Below are 20,445 nucleotides of genomic sequence, written 5' to 3' on the forward strand. Positions count from 1 at the left end.
TCTCTCAGTCCCCCCTCTCTCTCAGGGAGATATCTGTCCACTGACTGGTGTCTCTCAGTCCTCTCTTTCTCAGGGAGATATCTGTACACTGACTGGTGTCTCTCAGTCCTCTCTTTCTCAGGGAGATATCTGCACACTGACTGGTGTCTCTCAGTCCTCTCTTTCTCAGGGAGATATCTGTACACTGACTGATGTCCCTCAGTCCCCTCTCTCTCTCAGGGAGATATCTGTACACTGACTAGTTTCCCTCAGTCCCCCCCCCCCCCCCCAACTCTCTCTCAGCGGGATATCTGTGCACTGATTAGTGGCTCTCGGTTTGTTTGTTCACAAGCTCTTTAATTTTGAAATAATGAACCAGGACAATGTGTTACAGGATCTTTAACCTGATTATTGCTGTGGATCTGTTGCCTGTTGGAGAGAAGTGAAATCTCTGCTGGAGGCGTGGACAGGAAGCTCTGTTTCTGGTTTCAGTGGGTGGAGCTGCTGGTGAAGTTGGTGAACCTTCACTCACTTCACTCCCCTATTTAAACAGCACTGACTCCAGCTCCAGACAAAGGTGCCCTGAAGCAGCCGGATCTCTGGAGTGTCTGACTCTGTCTCTGCTTCCACACCGCGATGGGGATTACTCCTTATCTCTGTGTCCTCCTGCTCTGTCTGACAGGTGAGAGTTCCCGGGGCTTTCTCCCCACACAGTGAGGCTGCTTCTTCCCAGATTCTGGGACTCTCTGTTTATCTGACCAGTTTATTAAAGTGAGCTCTCTTCTGTTTCTCTGTTATTCACAGGTGTCCGCTCTCAGATCGTGCTGACACAGCCTGAGTCAATTGTGAAAAAGCCGGGGGAGTCTGTCAGACTGACCTGTACAGTGAGTGGGTTCAGCCTGGATAGCAACTGGATGCACTGGGTGAGACAGGTCCCTGGAAAAGGGCTGGAATGGTTACTTGATTACAAGCAAGGTCAAAATAGTGATTACGCGCCTGGAATTCGAGGCAGATTCGTCCCTTCAAGAGGCTCCACCACAGTTGCCTATCTTGATATCAGCCAGTTGAGAGTGGATGACACCGCCATGTATTACTGTGCCAGACGGTCACAGTGAGACGAAATGGGGCTGGACTGGTACAAAAACTCACTGAGAGAATCGACAGTCAGGGAAATCAGTGAAATGGGAGGAACTATCACACACACACCCCTCAGCTACCAGCACAGCTTCATTCCCATCCTGACTGTGTTGGGATCTGCTGGTCCTGGGAATGGGGAAATGGGATTATTCACTGCTGATTCCTGGCACGGGTGATATGATGAGAAAAGGAGTTCGGGACATGAACAAAGATCTCTCTGGACTGAAACAGGAGAGGGCAGTCTCTGGGCAGGGAGAATCAGAACAGCATTGCTCACTTGGAGCAGTGTCAGTGTGATCGGGTTAAATGTGAAATCTGACCGGACTCAGTGTCAGGGAAAGGGGAGGAGGTTCATGTACGGCTCCCTATCACAGTGTATACATACTGGAGTGACACAGTGAGAGAGATGGGGGGTCTCCCCATTCAAAAACCTGCCACTGGAAATCTATTTAAACTGCTCTCTCCGGGTGCTATCACTGGTTTTACTTCCTGAGCTGTGGAAATAAATCAGATCCAATTCAATAATCTGGGTATGGGAACAACTTTCTGTGAAGATATCGTTTGAAAGATGGACAGAACAGTGAGGAACAGAGAGAGGATGATGGAGAATGAAAACTCCTTGTGGATTCCCCCAGCTTCCCATACAGTCCTGAAAACCCCGGCATTGACTCCTGGAGTGTGGGAGACACTCGGACACAGACTGGGGAGTTGTTTGGGACATTTGATTTCGGGCTGGATCCTGTAGCTGTGGTTTCTGAGCCCGGCTGAAACACTGTGATGGGTATACTACCACAGCAGCACAAAACCTGACACAAACTGCCCCGCTCCTAATGACAGTGTATATCCATGGATTTCACATTCCTGTTTCCCAGAGTGAAATATCTAAACACTGACTGGGATTGTCAGGGAAAATGTCGATTCCTGGGAGAAAACAAGACAAAGAGGAGGCGATTCTTTTTATGGATAACTTGCAGGAGCTGGTGTACCACAGACAGGAAAACTGTAAAAACACCTCATTTATAGATACATTTGGGACAGGATCAGGATGGAATTTCAGATGAAAATACAGGAAATTGCTGCTCCAGGTTAAAACACAGTTTATGTTTAATTACCTGGGGATTATTATATATTGAGCTCAGGGCCAGTTATTGTATTGGGTGAATGAAGAGACAGAGCACAGTGGTATTATCTTGACTACTGGGGGAGTGGGACCTTCCTGGAAGTGACTTCAGGTAAGACAAACTTCTCAATTCTACTATTTTCGACAATTTATTGTATTTAATGTGTGTTTAGTGAATTTGATAATGTAGTAAAATCAGTGAGATATTTTGGACAATTACATGATTCCATCCCAGAGAGGTGAATTTCTGCAGAGTCAAGAATATACCCAGTAACTGGAGCTGAAACCTGAGACTAGATTTATTCTCAATCGTTAATATTAAACCTCAGAAAACCTAATGAAGGTTCTGGGATCTGTTTAACATGCTCAGCTTGATCCAGATGACATTATTGAGGATACTTGCTGGATTGGGGTAGGTTTAATGATTTTCGACTGTTGGATATTTGGAGGCAGGTTGGGATTTTGTTATAATCTCAGTTAAAAGACAGGATCCAATTCTGTTGTGATGTAAAATTGGTGTTACATTTTACATTTTTGTTTTTTTTATAGTTCATACCTTGTTGAACAGTTTTAAAAGTGTTAAGTTCCTGATTTCACTTGATAATTTTGCGAACTGAGAGAAATTATTTGAACAGAGTGAGATACAGGGATGAGTGTTTATTAAAAATCCCTCATCCCAACAAATTTGCAGCATATTCCACTGAGCTGTCCAGACAGACAGCAAACAGGCTGTGGGTGTGGAATGAAGTTGTGTCTGATTGAGACAGGATTTAGGGTGTGCTTTGACATGAATGGTTTTATTAGCTGTGAGATTTTAAACCCTCTCTCACTCTGAAATCTCTAACTAGACCCATGCTGAAAGGTTGAGAACAGAAGAGTTTCTGCTTGGTTGAAATCGTTCTTGGGCAATAATAGCATGGAATTGATTATTTTTAAATTCATGGATATCATATTTTTCTTTTCACTGTTTCAATGTTTACAATCATTGGATTAAAACATTTGACAAGGAAACTTCACCCTAATATATGAGCTGGACAGTGATTAAATCTCACCGTGAGTCTAAGTCCAAAGGGTTTAGTGTCAGTGGAACAAGGTTATTGATATTCAGCCAGTTCTGACCACTGCTCCTTTTAGTGGAGATGGTCCCTCAAATGGAAGTAAGGCTTGTGGGAAAGGAAGGGGATGATCCTTTTTCAGGGACAGGTTTATATCCACCCGAAATCAAGGAGCTTGAATTGATATTTCACAACTTTCCTGTGGAACAAGAGTTTTGTGAAGGAAACTGATTCTATCATTATTCCTGAGCACAATGATATTCTCCTGTGTGCTTTTTACAATGAGTTTTCTTCATTCTTTTAAAATGAATTTATTTTAATAACATCGTTAACTAAATGAACAGGAAGGACAATGATGATTTCAACATGTCCCCCTGAGGACATTTACCTAAAAAGATGAATTTTACAAAAAGCACACAGTAAAGTTTCCTCGATCTCCCTGGATTCACTGGGAGAGAAATTCCTCCCGGGGAGTGAGACAGAACAGGCAGTTTCCGACTTGACACTCCTCCTGCCCAGCACCTGATCCTGAATTTCAGGGACTGACCTGGAATTGAATACTGGGCACTGTGTGGAACAGGCAGGCGATCTGAATACCCCAGTTTTCTCTTACCTTCCCGGAAGGAAGTTCTTGGCTGCAGTGTAGATCTTATGTGGGAACATCCCTGATCACAAACACTGAGTGAGGGGTCAGTTTAACTGGAGTGAAACACTGCGGTCTGTGTAATTCCCATTCTTCGTCCTCAGGAAAATATAAAACACTGAACAAATATTTCTTGTACTTGGGTAATTTTAGGAGTGTCTCTGCAGTTGTCGTTGTTCAACCTCTTGTCTGAATTTACTCACTGAGTGCGCTCTACCTCCTTTCTCATCTTTCTTTTTGTATTCCACTACCTTTTCTTCCTTTGTTGTCAGTTCCTTTCCATTCTATTGGTCTCTATTTCTCTTCTTTCCTTGTTTTCATTCCATGACCTTTACCTTTCTCCTCTCTCTCTCTCTCTCTCTCTCTCTCTCTGACCTACAATGCCAATAGAACAGTGCCCCCTCCCCCCCTCCCCCCATCAATGGGGTTAAAGCTGGAACATTCTGGAAAGATGCTGAAAGGATCAGTTCAGTGTGAGGGGGTGAGGTCTGCAGTAGGATGTTGATACTGGACTGTAATATACTGGATGAGACCCAGTACACTGTATGGTGTGAGATCCTGTCAGCATTGAACAGACATTTCAAATCTCTCAGCATTTATTATTGAGGATCTCAGAGCTTTTAATCTGATTGGCTCAGTGGTGGGAAAAGGTGTTTAAAATTCTCAATGACACTGAGAAAGTGGATGGAGGATATAAGGGAATAAATTAAAAGCAAACCTATCACTGACACAGTCCAGTCAGTCTGATGGTGGAGTTGAGGAAATTTTTAAAGTTAGTAATTCAGGATAAAATTTAAGGCAACCTCATTTACTCAGGGAGTTTCTGTGATCTGTTATATTCTGGCTGAAAGGACAGAAGAATCAGATTCCATTGTAAAGATCAACATCAGATTAATATTGAAAGGAAAACATTTGACAGCCCTCTGGGACAGTAACAGGGGGGTGGATTGAGTGGTTTGTTCCACCAAAGAGCCACCATACACTGATACACGCAGCATAGACAGAGGGGTGCCAGTGGATGTGGCATCTGGATTTTCAGAAAACTTTTGAGAGCATTTTGGAAAGGCCAATAAGGCAGGACTTATCCACTTAATGGTAAGGGCCTGGGGAGAGTTGCTGAACAAAGAGACTTTGGGGTGCATGTTAAGAGCTCCTTTAAAGTGGAGTTGAAAGTAGGTAAGATAGTGAAGAAGGCAATTGGTGAAAGCATCCAGTTTCGGAGTTGAGAGGTCATGCTGCGGCTGTACAGGACATTGGTTCGGCCAGTTGTGGAATACTGTGTGCAATTTTGGTCTCCCTCCGATCAGAAGAATGTTGTGAAATTTGATAAAGTTCAGAAAAAAATTACAAGGATATTGCCAAGGTTGAAGGATTTGATCTACAGGGAGAGGCTGAAGAGACTGGGGCTGTTTTCCCGGAATGTCAGAGATATGATTAGTTTAGGATATCTGGTTGGCATGAACGAGTTGGACCAAAAGGTACATCTCTGTGACTCTCTGCCTTTAAATTCCCATACTGGGGATAATAAATTAGACTTGGGGGAATATATAAGTCTGGATGGAGACAGAAGCAGAGAGTTGGAATAAATGGATCATTCTCAGGACAGCAGGCTGTTACTGGTGAGATACTCCAAGGGTCAATGCTAGTTCCACAAATGCTCACAATCCGTATAAATGACAAGGATGTGGGGACCAATGGGGATGTTTATAAATTTGCTGATAACATCAAACTGGCTGGGAACATTATTTGTGAGGAGGGTGCAAACAGGCTTCAGGAAGATTTGGACTGGCTTTGTGAATGGGCTAGAATTGGGCTTTTAAAATATATGATACAGAAGTCTGAAGTTATTCACTTTGACAGGAAAAAACAGAAAGTCTGATTTGGAAGTGCGAGTGTCCAAAGGGATCTGGGTGTCCTTGTTCATGAGTCACTCAAACCTAGCAGGTGGGTGCCACAATTACCAAAGAAAGCAAACAGGATGTTGGGATTAATTACATGGGGATATGAGTCCACAAGGAAAGGTGCCTTACTGCAGTTGTATAGGGCCTTGGTGAGACCACACCCAGAACATTGTGTACAGTTTTGGTCTCCTTATCCAAGAACAGATAATACTTGCTGTGCAGGCAGTGCAATGGTTGTTTACCAGACTAATCCCTGGCAGGGTTGTTTAATGAAGAGGGATTGAGGAAACTGTGGAAACTGTGTCTGTATTTTTTGGAGTTTTGAAGAATGAGAGGTGATCTGACTGAATATACAAAATTCTTACATGGGCTGATGTGAACAGGATGTTTCCCTTGGCTGGCGATTAGAGCCAGGGGAACCAAAACTCTTAGGAAGAGAGGCAGGCCATTTCCAATTGAGATGAGGAGGAACTACCTCTTTCAGAGGGTGGTGAATCTTTTGGAACTCTCTACCCAGAGGGCTGTGGAAGTACGATCATTGATCAGGTTCAAGACAGAAATCAGTGTGGATCTGGAGACTGATGACATTATGGGAAATGGAGATAAAGCAGGAGAATGGAATTGAGGGGATGGTCAGCCATGATCTAGAATGGCAGGTCAGGCTTGAGAGGCTCAGTGGCCCACTCCTGTTCCTATGTTCCTGTATGTGACTGACACACACAATGAAAGGATTGACAGGCCACCGGGTGTCTTCTCTCTTGGATAGAGAAGGCTGAGGGGTGACTAAATCAAGATTGTTAATGTTCTGAAAGGTTTTGATCGAATGGAGTAGAAGGAGAAGGTTTCACCTTGTGGGGAAGATCTAAGACAGAGTAGACCATTCAGCCCATTGATTCTGCTCCACCATTCAATGAGATCATGACTGATCTGATCATCCTCCACTCCATTTTCCTACCTTTTTTCCATAATCCTTGATTCCCTTTGTGATTAAAAATCTGTCTATGCCAATATTGAATATACGTAATGACAGACCCTCGACAGTCCTTTGCAGGAAAACATTTCACAGATTCACTACCTTCTTGGCGGCATTGTGGCTCAATGGTTAACACTGCAGCCTCACAGCGCCAGGGACCCGGGTTCGATTTCATTCTTGGGCAACTGTCTGTGTGGAGTTTGCACACTCTCCCCATGTCTGCTTGGGCTTCCTCCGGGTGCTCCGGTTTCCTCCCACAATCCAAAGATTTGCAGGTCAGGTGGATTGGCAAATTGCCCATAGTCTTAGGTGCATAGTCAGAGGGAAAGGAGTCTGGGTGGGTTCCTCTTCGGACGGTCGGTGTGCACTTGTTGGGTCAAATGGCCTGTTTCTACACGATAGGGAATCTAATCTATGAGACAAAATTTCTCCTCATCTTTATCTTAAACGGCATATCTTGAGGCCATCAGTATAAGACTGTTCCCAAGGAATCCAATTGGAACCTCTTCAGCCGAAGAGTGGTGAGAATGTGAAATTGTTAAAGGATGGAGTCATTGAAGTGAAGAGTGGAGATGGATTTAAAGGGAAGCTAGACAAGGCTGTGAGGAGAAAGGGAATGGATGGTTATGATGGTTCAGATGAGGAAATATGACAGAACTGATTAGCATCCCATCCAACCCCTCAACATCTGCTCCCTCCACCATCAATACTTAGTGACAGCAGTGTGTACTATCTACTGCAACAACTCACTAAGGTTCCTTCAACAGCACCTTCCAAACCCACAACCACCACCATCTAGAAGGACAACGGCAGCAAATACTTTGGAACATCTCCACCTACATATTCCCTTCCAATCCACACAGCATCTTGACCTGGAGCTATATTATTGGATCTTTACTGTCACTGGCCTCAAATGCTGCAACACCTTTTCGAACATGCATGGGTGTCCACGCTTAAATGGTCAGCAGGGGTTCAAGAAAGATCTCACCATGATGTTCTCTGGGGCAATTAGGGAGAGGTAATTAATGCTGCCTCAGACAGTGACCCCCTCACTCCAGGAATGAATATAATAAAAGGAGGCTTGAGTGGACCAGAAATACCAGCATGGACCGGTTGGGCTGAATGGACACATCCTGTGCTGCATATTCTGTCTAGCTATCAAAGCTCCTTTATTATATTAGCCAATACTCATTGTCATGTGCTCAAAGTAGTTGCGAAGGAAATAACTTTTATTTATATTGCACCTTCCATGAGTTCAGGACATACCTGACCAGTTTATAGCTTTTGAGTAGATTTGAAGTGCTGTCAGTTTTTGGAAGCAGTGAATACGTCATTAAACCAGGACCCCATGACCAAAATGATACTGACAGTTTTTAATGATGTTAGAGGGGGGATAAATACTGGACGACACTATGAGAAGTCAGTTTAATGTCTGATAATAGACAATAGACAATAGACAATAGACAATAGATGCAGGAGTAGGCCATTCTGCCCTTCGAGCCTGCACCGCCATTCAATATGATCATGGCTGATCATTCCTAATTAGTATCCTGTTCCAGCCTTATCTCCATACCCCTTGACTCCACTATCTTTAAGAGCTCTATCCAATTCTTTCTTAAAAGAATCCAGAGACTGGGCCTCCACTGCCCTCTGGGGCAGAGCATTCCACACAGCCACCACTCTCTGTGTGAAGTAGTTTCTCCTCATCTCTGTCCTAAATGGTCTACCCCGTATTTTTAAGTTGTGTCCTCTGGTTCGGCACTCCCCCATCAACGGAAATATGTTCCCTCCTGCCAGAGTGTCCAGTCCTTTCATAAGCCTATACGTTTCAATCAGATCCCCTCTCAGTCTTCTAAACTCAAGGGTATACAAGCCCAGTCGCTTCAGTCTTTCCGTGTAAGGCAATCCTGCCATTCCAGGAATTGACCTCGTGAACCTACGCTGCACTCCCTCAATAGCCAGAATGTCTTTCCTCAAATTTGGAGACCAGAACTGTACACAGTACTCCAGGTGTGGTCTCACCAGGGCCCTGTACAGCTGCAGAAGCACCTCTTTGCTTCTATACTCAATCCCTCTTGTTATGAAGGCCAGCATGCTATTAGCCTTCTTCACGACCTGCTATACCTGCATGCTTGCCTTCATTGACTGGTGGACAAGAACATCCAGATCTCTCTGAACAGCCCCTTTACCTAATTTGATACCATTGAGGTAGTAATCTGCCTTCCTGTTCTTGCCACCAAAGTGGATAACCAGACATTTATCCACATTAAACTGCATCTGCCATGCATCTGCCTACTCACCTAACTTGTCCAGGTCACCCTGTAATCCCCTAACATCCTCATCACATTTCACCCTACCACCTAAAAGACCAGCCCCTCCAACAGTGTAGCACTCCCTCAGTAATATCAACCTAGATGTTGTGCTCCAAGAATCAGCTTAAACCCCCAACCTTCAGGTTTAAAGTGACACTGTGACCACTGAGCCACTGCTAAGTGAACAGCTATTGTCTGCATTATACCAGGGCCATAAGGGAACACGACCGTAATCAACTCTTCCAAAGAAAATAACCCCAGGCTGCTTAATCTCCCCCACACCTCACCCCCCCACATCATTTCCTAAAACTCTGAACCATCCTGGATCTGTTGCACCTGGAGCTCTCATGGACCAGAGAGTCCTTTGCCTCTGGCTGAGTCAGAATTACCCACAGACCTGACATGAGGTATCACCGAGGATACACTGAGGGTGAATTTGGTCTTGGCTGTAGAACACATCAGGTTACAGTGAATCATCTGTGTGTTTTCCAGCTGCTCAGATTTTCAATCCCATTGAGTACAGTCAGAAAGAGACCAGGGCAGATTGTAACCTGGGCTGAGATTCACTCTCACCAGAATCACTCAAGGCCAGGTTCACCCTGAATTTTATCAATTCCAGCTCTCTGCAGCCGATACAGTTACGCTCATCATTCTCCTCATTACTGCTGTTCTTCAGCACAATGCTGACAGTCTCAGGAATTTATCAAAGTTATCCCCAGATCCATCTCCTGACCCCCACTTCCCAACACTGTTTGATCCACTGATCCATCATGAACTAGACTTACTGCCCACTGGTTGCAGGATGTGAAAGACTGTCACCTGGAAACGATGTTGACTGATATGATCCTGTCACCCACACTGGAAAAGTTCAGCAGCTCCATCAGCATCTGTGGAGACAGAAATAGAATTAATACTCAGATTTCTGAAGCCCACAGTGGATTAATTTAATTTCTCTATTTTCTCAAAATGCTTGAATTTACATTGTGTCTTTGGTAAAACTTTTCACAGCCAAAGAACTACAGTTGAAGGGTCATGATCAGTGGAATGTCGGGAACACAGCAGCCAATATTTTAAAAAACAGCAATAAGATCACAAGATAATTAACCATTTTCAAACTGAGTGAATCAGACACAACATTGACTTCACACCCAAACAATATTCCAGCCTATTCAAGCCTGTGGGGTTGATGTCAATCTGCTGTTCCCCTGAATAATGCAAGATTCCTGCTTGATAATGTAGACCGTCTCTGCTTTGTCCTCCAATTCCCAGCTGTCCAGTGTTTTCCCAAGGTAACTTCAAGAATAATTTCATTATGTAATCCCTTACCCAGCATGAGCTCTCCCTTTCCTCTGACAATCACCAACTATCCATTGGCTTTTACTGGTTGTTTCCCTGATTTCACACACATTCCCAAAATCTTGCAGCATGGAAGCTCAATCTTTAACTCAAGACAGAGATTGGGAGACAATGAGTTACTCTTGACATCAAGAGATTTGGAGATAATATCAATATGTCATTGAAGGAGGTGAAAATCTAAAAGACTGAATCATAAGATTGACAGTCTGTGGTTGTACATATTTCTCTGTACAATTGAAATATTACCCTTCCTATCCTTGGCCTGTCCCTAGTGTGACAGATTCAATTCCATGAAAAACCTAAAGGGTTTGCATCCACCGCCGCTCCCTCACCACCTGACGCCTGGAGGAGGAACGCCTCATCTTCCACTTCGGAACACGTCAACCCCAGGGCATCAATGTGGTCTTCACCAGTTTCCTCATTTCCCTTCCTCCCACCTTACCCCAGTTCCAACATTCCAGCTCAGCACTGTCCTCATGACCATTCCTACCTGCCAATCTCCCTTCCCACTTATCCACTCCACCCTCCCCGCTGACCTATCACCTCCATCCCCACCTCCATTCACCTATTGTACTCTTTGTGACCTTCCCCCACCCTCCTCTCTGACCTATCACCTCCATCCCCACCTCCATTCACCTATTGTACTCTTTGTGACCTTCCCCCACCCTCCTCTCTGACCTATCACCTCCATCCCCACCCCCATTCACCTATTGTACTCTTTGTGACCTTCCCCCACCCTCCTCTCTGACCTATCACATCCATCCCCACCTCCATTCACCTACTGTACTCTTTGCTACCTTCCCCCACCCTCCTCTCTGACCTATCACCTCCATCCCCACCTCCATTCACCTGTTGAACTCTTTGCTACCTTCCCCCATCCTCCTCTCTGACCTATCACATCCATCCCCACCCCCATTCACCTATTGTACTCTCTGTGACCTTCCCCCATCCTCCTCTCTGAACTATCACCTCCATCCCCACCTCCACTCACCTATTGTACTCTTTGCTACCTTCCCCCACCCTCCTCTCTGACCTATCACCTCCATCCCCACCTCCATTCACCTATTGTACTCTTTGTGACCTTCCCCCACCCTCCTCTCTGACCTATCACCTCCATCCCCACCTCCATTCACCTATTGTACTCTTTGCTACCTTCCCCCATCCTCCTCTCTGACCTATCACCTCCATCCCCACCTCCATTCACCTATTGTACTCTTTGCTACCTTCCCCCACCCTCCTCTCTGACCTATCACCTCCATCCCCACCTCCATTCACCTATTGTACTCTCTGTGACCTTCCCCCACCCTCCTCTCTGACCTATCACATCCATCCCCACCTCCATTCACCTATTGTAATCTTTGCTACCTTCCCCCACCCTCCTCTCTGACCTATCACATCCATCCCCACCCCCATTCACCCATTATACTCTTTGCTACCATCTCCCCAGCAACCACCGTTTCCCCCCCCCCCACCACCCCCAACCCCATTTATCTCTCCATTCTGGAGGCTTCCTTCCCTCTATTCCTGATGAAGGGCTTTTGCCCAAAAGGTCGATATTCCTGCTCCTCGGATGCTGCCTGACCTGCTGTGCTTTTCCAGCACCACTCTGATCTAAACTCTGGTTTCCAGCATCTGCAGTTCTCACATTTGCCTCTTGTATCACAATCTGTCAGCTTCTCCAGATTGTGTGATCTGGTGCCAGTCCATGCAAGTCAACAGCTTTAACCATCTCAATCTGGGCAGGTTTTGAACTCACGGCCTGTTAGACAATATATTTCCACGAGTCCTGAATCCTTTCTTGCCCATATTGCTATTGCCTCCAGGTTAGAAATGTCACTTGTTTTGAATCTATGGTATTTTAATCTCTCAATCAATGTCACCTCAAAACAATTATTACTATCACCATAATTTTGGAGCTAGATTCTTCCATTTATATGAAGTACCATCTGGTGCTGTCAGTTCTAAATGAAATTAATCAATTAATTAATTAGTTTGTGTTTCCAGTTCAATTTCTCATCTGGAGGATGGTGGTTCAAACAGTGGAACACTCCAACAGTATCAGCTCAACTCTGAAATGAGCTTGAACACATGACCTTTTGATTTTGATGTGACCGTGAGACCAACTGAGCCACAGCTGATCTATAAATGTGTAAACTCTCTGTGTAACAGTGTAATTGTTTTCAGAAGTAGCTGGTTCTAGCTTTAACACAATCTCTCCAGTTTCATCTAATTGCCATGAATTTATTTACTGGGTCTATCTATTTCTGTTTCAGATGTCCAGATCAAACCTTCAGTTTATGCTTCCAGTACTTACTGTGAGACAAGCTCCAACCAAGATGAGATCAGCCTCCTCTGTCTAGTCAAGGATTTTCAGCCCAAGAGCATCAATCAGAATTGGTCCAGTGACAATAGAGTGATCACAACTGGAGTAAATAACTATCCAGCAGTCTTGGGGCAAAATATGAAGTACACAATGAGCAGTGTGCTCAAAGTCTCTGCATCGGATTGGAATGCCAACAAGGTCTACCATTGCAAAGCGGGTTACAAGTCAGATGAAATGGTGACAGCCGAGGTCAAAAAGCCAACACGTTAGTACAAGAGCTTACATACCATTCTAAACTGTACTAGGATCAGGGGATGAAGTTGGAAAGGAACCTTCAGCAACCAGTGAAGGAGGTTTCTGCCAAATAGACCACAAATGAATTCTTGTAGCCACAGAGTCTATCCTGACTTAACAGCAGTGCTGCTGGGAGCTAAGTAAAGAGCCATGAGAAATCACCCCAAACGACCCAAGGCAGGGCAACAATGTCATCGCCTGTGATGTCCCAATCCCAGCATTTAGTTCTGCTCAAGTCAGTGAAACTGAATATCGGGACTGGGGCAAAGGGGGGAGGGCTGGGGTGGTGGGGTTGTGACACACAGGAAACAAATCCCATAACTTTGTCCACTTTCTGATCCAGCTCCAATATTAGAGCCCTGCACCCACCCTTTAACATATCACCAACAAGATCCTGATTTAGAAAATCATACAGGAAAGGAGGTCATTTAGCCCAATAAATCTGTGCCTGCATTATCAAAGATGTAAAATTGTTTCACTGCTCTGCTCTTTATCCACGATCCTCCCAATGTCTTGTGTTCTCAATAATAATTTGTTTCTCTTTCGGAAAATACAGTTGAATCTGCTTCACCGGCCCCTTTCAGGAAAATTCAAACAAATTGTTATATTTCCAAAGGAAAACGTCCTCATGCCAACCTGGGTTTATTGTATCACTTATTACGAGTGATCTCCCTGGAAATGGAAACAATTCCTCTCCATCCTTTACTGGTTGTTTACCTGATTTCACACACACTCCCAAAATCTTGCAGTGTGGAAGCTCAGTTATTCAGATCAAAACAGAGATTCATAGATTTCGAGATGCTCTTGACATCAAGAGATATCTAGATAATATGATCATGGCATTGAAGGAGCTGCCGAGCCATGGCACATGAACAGGGGGAGGCCAGTCAGCTCCTTAAGACTGCTCCACCATTTCATTAGATCATGGGTGACCTCCACCTCAACTTCCAGTTACCTGCCTTTGTTCCAGGTCCCAGTAAAATGTGATACTTCACTTGGGAGACCGTAGATATGCTGCTAGCACTCTCTAACCCAGCTCACTTCACATTCATGGTCATTCTCATCAGGCTGTTTATTCCCAAGTGAATCAAAATCAATATGTGATGGTTTCTTTCGATGTTGGGGGAGGTCTGTTTCCAAAACAATCACATCATCTGAAATATTGTATCTTTCCACAGCTCCCCATGTCTTCTCTGTTGTTCCATCCCCGGAGGTTGTCTACAATCAAACTACTGCTGCCCTGGGGTGCATGCTATCTGGATTCTATCCTGACAGTGTCCAGGTTTCCTGGTTTAAAGCTGGAGTGCACCAATCGGGTACCAAATTCCCTTCCAAAAAGGGAAATGGCAATATGTTTGAAACAATCTCTTACCTGACTGTACAGGTGGCAGATTGGAAGAAAGGGGATGAATACACTTGTGAAGTGATCCATGAGGCTACAAGCTTCAATACCAGGATCAACATGAAGTACCAAGAGGGTAAGTAGAGTCTGACGGGGAGAAAGAATACCCTGTTAGAAATCTAATCTCCTATTGACTGAATGCCTGAACACTTGAATTACTGTCCTTCATTGCAGGGAGAGGTGAGATGTTTAGTATTTTCTGTTTTGATATTAAAGTCACATCTGAGTGGAGTATTGTAATGTAATGTATGAAACAGGAAGACCACCTGGGTGGGGTTGCCTGCCTATTAAATCCCTCATTCCATGTTACTCAACATAACTGCAGTAGAAAGAAAATTAGACGAGATATCAAATGGTCTTCTGAAACCATCCACAGTCCAAATCACCTTCTGTTTCCTCCCAGTGTTACCCAAGTGCTGTTTCATCACAGAAATCTTTCCAATGCTGAATTTGAATGAATTACCATGATCTGTTTCGAAGATCTCCTGAGGGAGCTTGTCCATTACATAGGGGAGGAGAGGTCAACATGTATAACATTTAAATTTGTATTTCTTCCAATTCCAGGTGAAAAACCGACATGCCACAGTTGTCCTCCTTGCTCTTGTTCTGACTTTGTGCCAGTACTGCTCTACCACACTAACCTAAATGTGACCCTCAAAAACGGTGAAAAGCACCAATATAACTGTGCCCAACAAAGGTGTCAAATAAAGTTGTGAGCTCATTGTGAATGGAATTGACTGTTGAATTTTATTACAAGTCATCTGGCAGGTTCAAATCCCCAGCCCATGGAGTCTGTCAGAATGATAGTGTAAAGACTGTGAGAAGTGACAGCCCTGGTTAATGTTTCCCACTCCTTATTGAAATGGTCACTGTTTGGTGACCTGGACTGGTTTAGGTTGAAATGTCCTGATCTCACAGTTTGACCCTCACCACCAAGTTGATAAGAATTTGACGATTATTTGTCACCCATGGGGGCCACCACTTTGATCTAATAAAGTAGGATTTGGTCTCTTACTTCAATGAGGTTGTCCTGAGGCAAGTTGGTAATTCAGGCCATAAGGACTTATCTGGTGCCCTGTACAATCCGATAGGTTTTGGGTGGAAACACAGGATAGTAATATTGGAGAAGTTCCCTTCGATCCTGGAGACTGACAATGGTCAATGAAAGGTTCTCAATGTTCACAAGGAATTCAAATTGACAAAGTTCCTTTTAATGTCTCCATGAGGGTATGTGGAGTGAACTGCCCCTTACCCTGTGATTTCACCATTTTACAATGGTATGGGGAGTGCTTCTGACCCTGTGAGGATTGATTGTGGGAAAGCAAACATTAAGACTTGGTTACTAATAGAATGATCAATGATAACCTGGAAGGAAATTGCTCAACATCTTGTCTGAAAGGTGGGTGAGGGAAGCAGAACATCTGAAGCTAATAACAGGCGTGACCCTGTCAGACACTGTCCTGAACATCAGCTCAAACTGCAGCCAGAGGAGTCGGTACACAGTTTTCATGAATGGTTTTGACCAGGACACAGACAGAGTCATCATTCTCTCTGCAAGTATTAACTCAATATGATATAGACAGAGAACAATCAGTGTGGATCAAAGCAGATACCCTAGTTGTGGGGGTTTGCACAGTGAATGTGTTTGTACACTGATTCTGCAGGATATCTGAAGTGATGGTGATCCTATGACAGATGACAAATTCAATGAATCATTATCCTCCCAGTCTAATAGCTCTTGAATGAAATTAGAGAGGATGGGGAACATATTATATATAAATGATCACCAATCTCCAACAAGAGAGGACTTTTATTACTTCCTATGATACACCGGGTTTACTGTCCCAATGCAAAAATGAACCAACCTCCTTCACAGGCATGATCATCAGTGACATGTTGCACTTACATATCCTCCAATGTGATAAAACAGCCCAAGCTGGTAAAAAGCCAGAGAGGAATTGGTACTGAGCCAAAAAATGGTGGAATTAGGATGTGACCAAAAGCTTGGCCAGTAAGGTGGTTTTTAACAGTGTCTGGAAGGGGGAGAGAGAAAGAGAGAGAACAGGTCACTGAGGCTGGGGCAGTGAGTTCCACAGATTCGGATCTGGCCACCAATGTTTGGACAAAGGGAACAGAGGATTCACACCCCGAGTTGTACAGAGTTTCCAGATTATTGTCGAGCTGAAGAAGATTACAGATAGAGGAAAGGCCAAGGCAATGGAACATTACGATGAGAATCATAAAACAGAAACTTCCAGTGCTGACCTGAATGAGAGGAAAAGTAAAGAACGATTTGCATTAATATATCGTTTTCACAACCACATGACATCATTAAGTGCTTCACAGCCAGTTAAGTATTTTAATGTGAAGTCACTCTTATAATGTAGGAAACACAGCAGCCAACCTGTACAGAATGACCCAGTGAGTGAGTGATAAAATTGACCAGAACATCAGCAGTAACCTTCCTGCTTTTCTGCAGAATAGTGCTCTGCCATATGTACCTTCCACTTGACACAGCAGTCAGGACCTCATTTTCATTTCTCATCCAAAGACAACACCTCTGACAGGGCAGCACTCCCTCTGGTCTGCCCTGAACTGCCAGCTTTGAGATTTGTACCCAAGTGGGATATGAGCCAACAATGCCAACACAGAGGTGCCAGCAACAGTGTTTGGTTGAAAGAAATGAGCTTCTTTTTGATTTGGTGTACTCGACATCAGGAATCAATCCACTGTCACACCCAGTGAAAACAAATTTGTTCAGTTGTTCATTTTGCTGAGCAGTTTGTATCTCTGTCTCACTCCATTTCACAAATCAGAGATTACATTTATTAATAGTGTTGTCTCTGAAAACTGCTCAGCCCACAACTCAATTACAGTCCTCGCAGTGGATTCTTGATCACTTGGTAAACACATTCAAAATGGATCTGGCTCTTTCTTAATGCACTGATTGTACATTCTTGGTCAAAACTTACAAACTGAGAACCACAAAACATGTTTGAAATAACCCTTGGATTTTCTAATGATCAGGTATCTGCTCCAGATGTCCTGGATTAAAAACAATTCCAGTTCCAGGCCACTTCTGTCCCTATATTTCTTGTTTCTCATGACAGCTAAGCCTTCCTTAAACATCTGACACCTGCTGATACCGGAAAATGCCAATTCTTCTGAAATTTTTCCTTTCCCTTTCCCAGAAGTGTCTCTATTTCTCCAAAATCCTTCCATGCAAGAGGTTTGGATCAACAAGACTGCCACCCTGGTGTGTACAGCAGTCTGTTCTGATCCCAGCCAGGTCCGGATCACCTGGAATGTGAATGGGAAGCAGAGAAGTGAAGGGGTTATAGCTCAACCACAGAGAGAGGAAGGTGCCCAATACATGGTCATCAGCCATCTCCGAACAACAGCAGAGGAGTGGGAGAACGGGATGGAGGTTGTGTGCTCTGCTCAAAGTGGTTCCTCCTCTTCTCCCGTGTCAAAACGAACAAGGAGCATAAAAGGTAGGCAAGAGAATGAAAAGTTATATCACTGACATTGCCAACCTCAAAGGAAAATGTTTAACACCATCTTTGTTTTGTTCATTGGTTCCAGTTCAGCCAAAAAGTCCCAAAGTCAGACTGCTGCCTCCTTCAGCCCAAGAGATCAAGAATCACAGCAGAGTTACACTCGAGTGTGTGATCACTGGATTTTACCCAGACAGCATACAGGTCTCCTGGGAGAAGGATGGCAGCCTGATCTCCTCCAACACCCGTGCTGGCCCCACTGCTCTGGAGCAGACAGAGACATTCAGTGTCAGGCACTACCTGAGTGTGAGCACAGAGGAGTGGTGGAAAGGCTCAGTCTTCACCTGTGCAGTGAGTCATCCACCCTCCAACTTTAACAGCAGGAAGGAGGTGAAGAATGTTCAAGGTAAGACCTCAGCCTGATGCCAAGATTGACATAATTCATCCTCATACAAACTCTCCTTCTGCCAGTTCAAAAAGACCAAATTCTGTCCCTGGGTGTAGTTCCATATTTCCCATCGCAGGGCAATGACGGTGAAAATGTATGCCACCTAAATCATTAAGTCTTCCAGTTTGATTTAGGAACAGAACCCTTCCTGCATTTGTTCTCACTACATGGTGAGGTTCCTGTGTGAAGCTAACTTTGACATCACTCTCTCTGAAGGCAATATAAATGTGACCAACAAATGTCTGGAATCCATTGATGGGTTGGTTGTGAATGAATCACATTGATCTGGTAAAAGACGGTTGTTCTATTGTAAAGATGTTGGTTGTCAGTGGAATTGCTGAGAGAGAACACGAGAAATCTACTGGGCCCAATACGGTCAAGTAAACTTTGAGAACAGTTTGACTGTTGAAATGTGAAGTATTCTATTCAAATTGGAATTAGAATTCGAGTTGGTTTTATTGACACGTGCACTCGAATGAGTACAGTGAAATACTTGCAATGGAGCTGCTTATGCCGCCATCTTAGATACAGGAGACCTAGGTACAGATACTTAAGTCTTTGTTATAGAATTGAAAGATGATTAAATAAAGTCTACCAGAGGAAGGGAAAGGTTTTGAGAATGGAATAGTGTAGGTTAGAGGGGCTTCAGATGGGTCTCACAGACCAGCGCAACATTGAGGGCCAAAAGGCCTGTTCTGTCCTGTAATATTCTGTTCTATGTTCTGAAAAATACTCGAATTACTCAATGTCCAGCATAAGAATAAAAAGTTTTTAAAAAGTACCCAAGCTACTTTTCTCCAAGTCAGCCTCCAGACCACACTGGGCTTCCAGTCTGCAAGGGCCTCCCCCTCCCCCCCACCCCGGGTGGTGACCTGCAGTCCAGGACTTACTCGTGGGACTTGCCTTCTCCCTCTGGTCTCCAGTCTAGGGCTTGCCCCTGGGACCTGCGTCCAGTCCTCTTGGCCTCCGGTCAGGACACATCTCCCCATGATGGCCTCCAGTCCAGGACTCATCTCCCCATGATGGCCTCCAGTCCAGGACTCATCTCCCCATGATGCCCTCCAGTCCAGGACTCATCTCCCCATGATGGCCTCCAGTCCAGGACTCATCTCCCCATGATGCCCTCCAGTCCAGGACTCATCTCCCCATGATGGCCCCCAGTCCAGGACTCATCTCCCCATGATGCCCTCCTGTCCAGGACTCATCTCCCCATGATCCCCTCCAGTCCAGGAGTCACCTTCGCCTGATGATCTCTGGTCCAGAACTCACACAAGGACTTGCTTCCCGTGCCGTCCTGGTCTCAGACTCTACCCCTGTGCCGTCCTGGTCTCAAACCCACCTCCAGGTCTCACCAACGACGCCCTCCAGTCTGGGAATCATCTTCTCCATTCCTCTGGGTAAGTTCAGAAGTTAAAAGTTTTGGAAGAAACAAAAACTGCAGCAAAGAGAAGGGAAAGAGAAAAGGAACTGGTGGAGCAGAGGAGCTCCAGCTGGAGTGTCCACTCTGCTGCCATCTTGCCGATGTACCCCATTACCCAGTTATTGACTGCAGTCCATTACACTTCAATCCTCACAAAATAGTCAGCTCGCAAAGTTTATGGGTTTTGAGGAACAAATGAAATTGAACCTCGTTTGCTGAACAGTATCACAATTTTACAACAATAACGCGTGTTCTCCACTACTCTGAGAGCTTATATGCTGAGAGATCACCGATCATTAGGGATGGTTCGATGGTGACATTTGGTCATTTATGAAGGCAGGGTTAAGCAGTTTACAAATATCAGAATTTTTCTCATTACCAACGTGAATATTAAATCCAAGCTGTCAAATTGCTGACCACACCCAATGTTTATACACACTGCCTATGGATTGTGTACATTAAACCAATGATTACAACTTACTGACAACAGACTGTGATTAACTTCAATGTAATCAATCTCTCAATTTGTCAATATTTTTGACTTGGAACTGTTCAGTATCATACGTAAAAAGTGAGGAGGGGAGA

At 44.4% G+C, this 20,445-nt stretch overlaps 1 protein-coding gene across 1 annotated transcript in view; it reads left to right on the forward strand.

The window, feature by feature from the left end:
• The first annotated feature begins 542 nt into the window (after positions 1-542).
• The window catches only part of LOC140461030 (uncharacterized), a 37,470-nt gene continuing 17,567 nt past the window's right edge, over positions 543-20,445 (forward strand). The window contains exons 1-6 of the mRNA XM_072555814.1: positions 543-661; positions 784-1,090; positions 2,284-2,348; positions 12,750-13,064; positions 14,272-14,571; positions 18,081-18,398. Coding sequence (XP_072411915.1) covers positions 616-661; positions 784-1,090; positions 2,284-2,348; positions 12,750-13,064; positions 14,272-14,571; positions 18,081-18,398 — 1,351 coding nt within the window. The 5' untranslated portion in view covers positions 543-615. The remainder of the gene's footprint in view (positions 662-783; positions 1,091-2,283; positions 2,349-12,749; positions 13,065-14,271; positions 14,572-18,080; positions 18,399-20,445) is intronic.

The sequence above is a fragment of the Chiloscyllium punctatum genome, chromosome 36 (assembly GCF_047496795.1).
Source record: "Chiloscyllium punctatum isolate Juve2018m chromosome 36, sChiPun1.3, whole genome shotgun sequence".
Classification (NCBI taxonomy): Eukaryota; Metazoa; Chordata; class Chondrichthyes; order Orectolobiformes; family Hemiscylliidae; genus Chiloscyllium; species Chiloscyllium punctatum.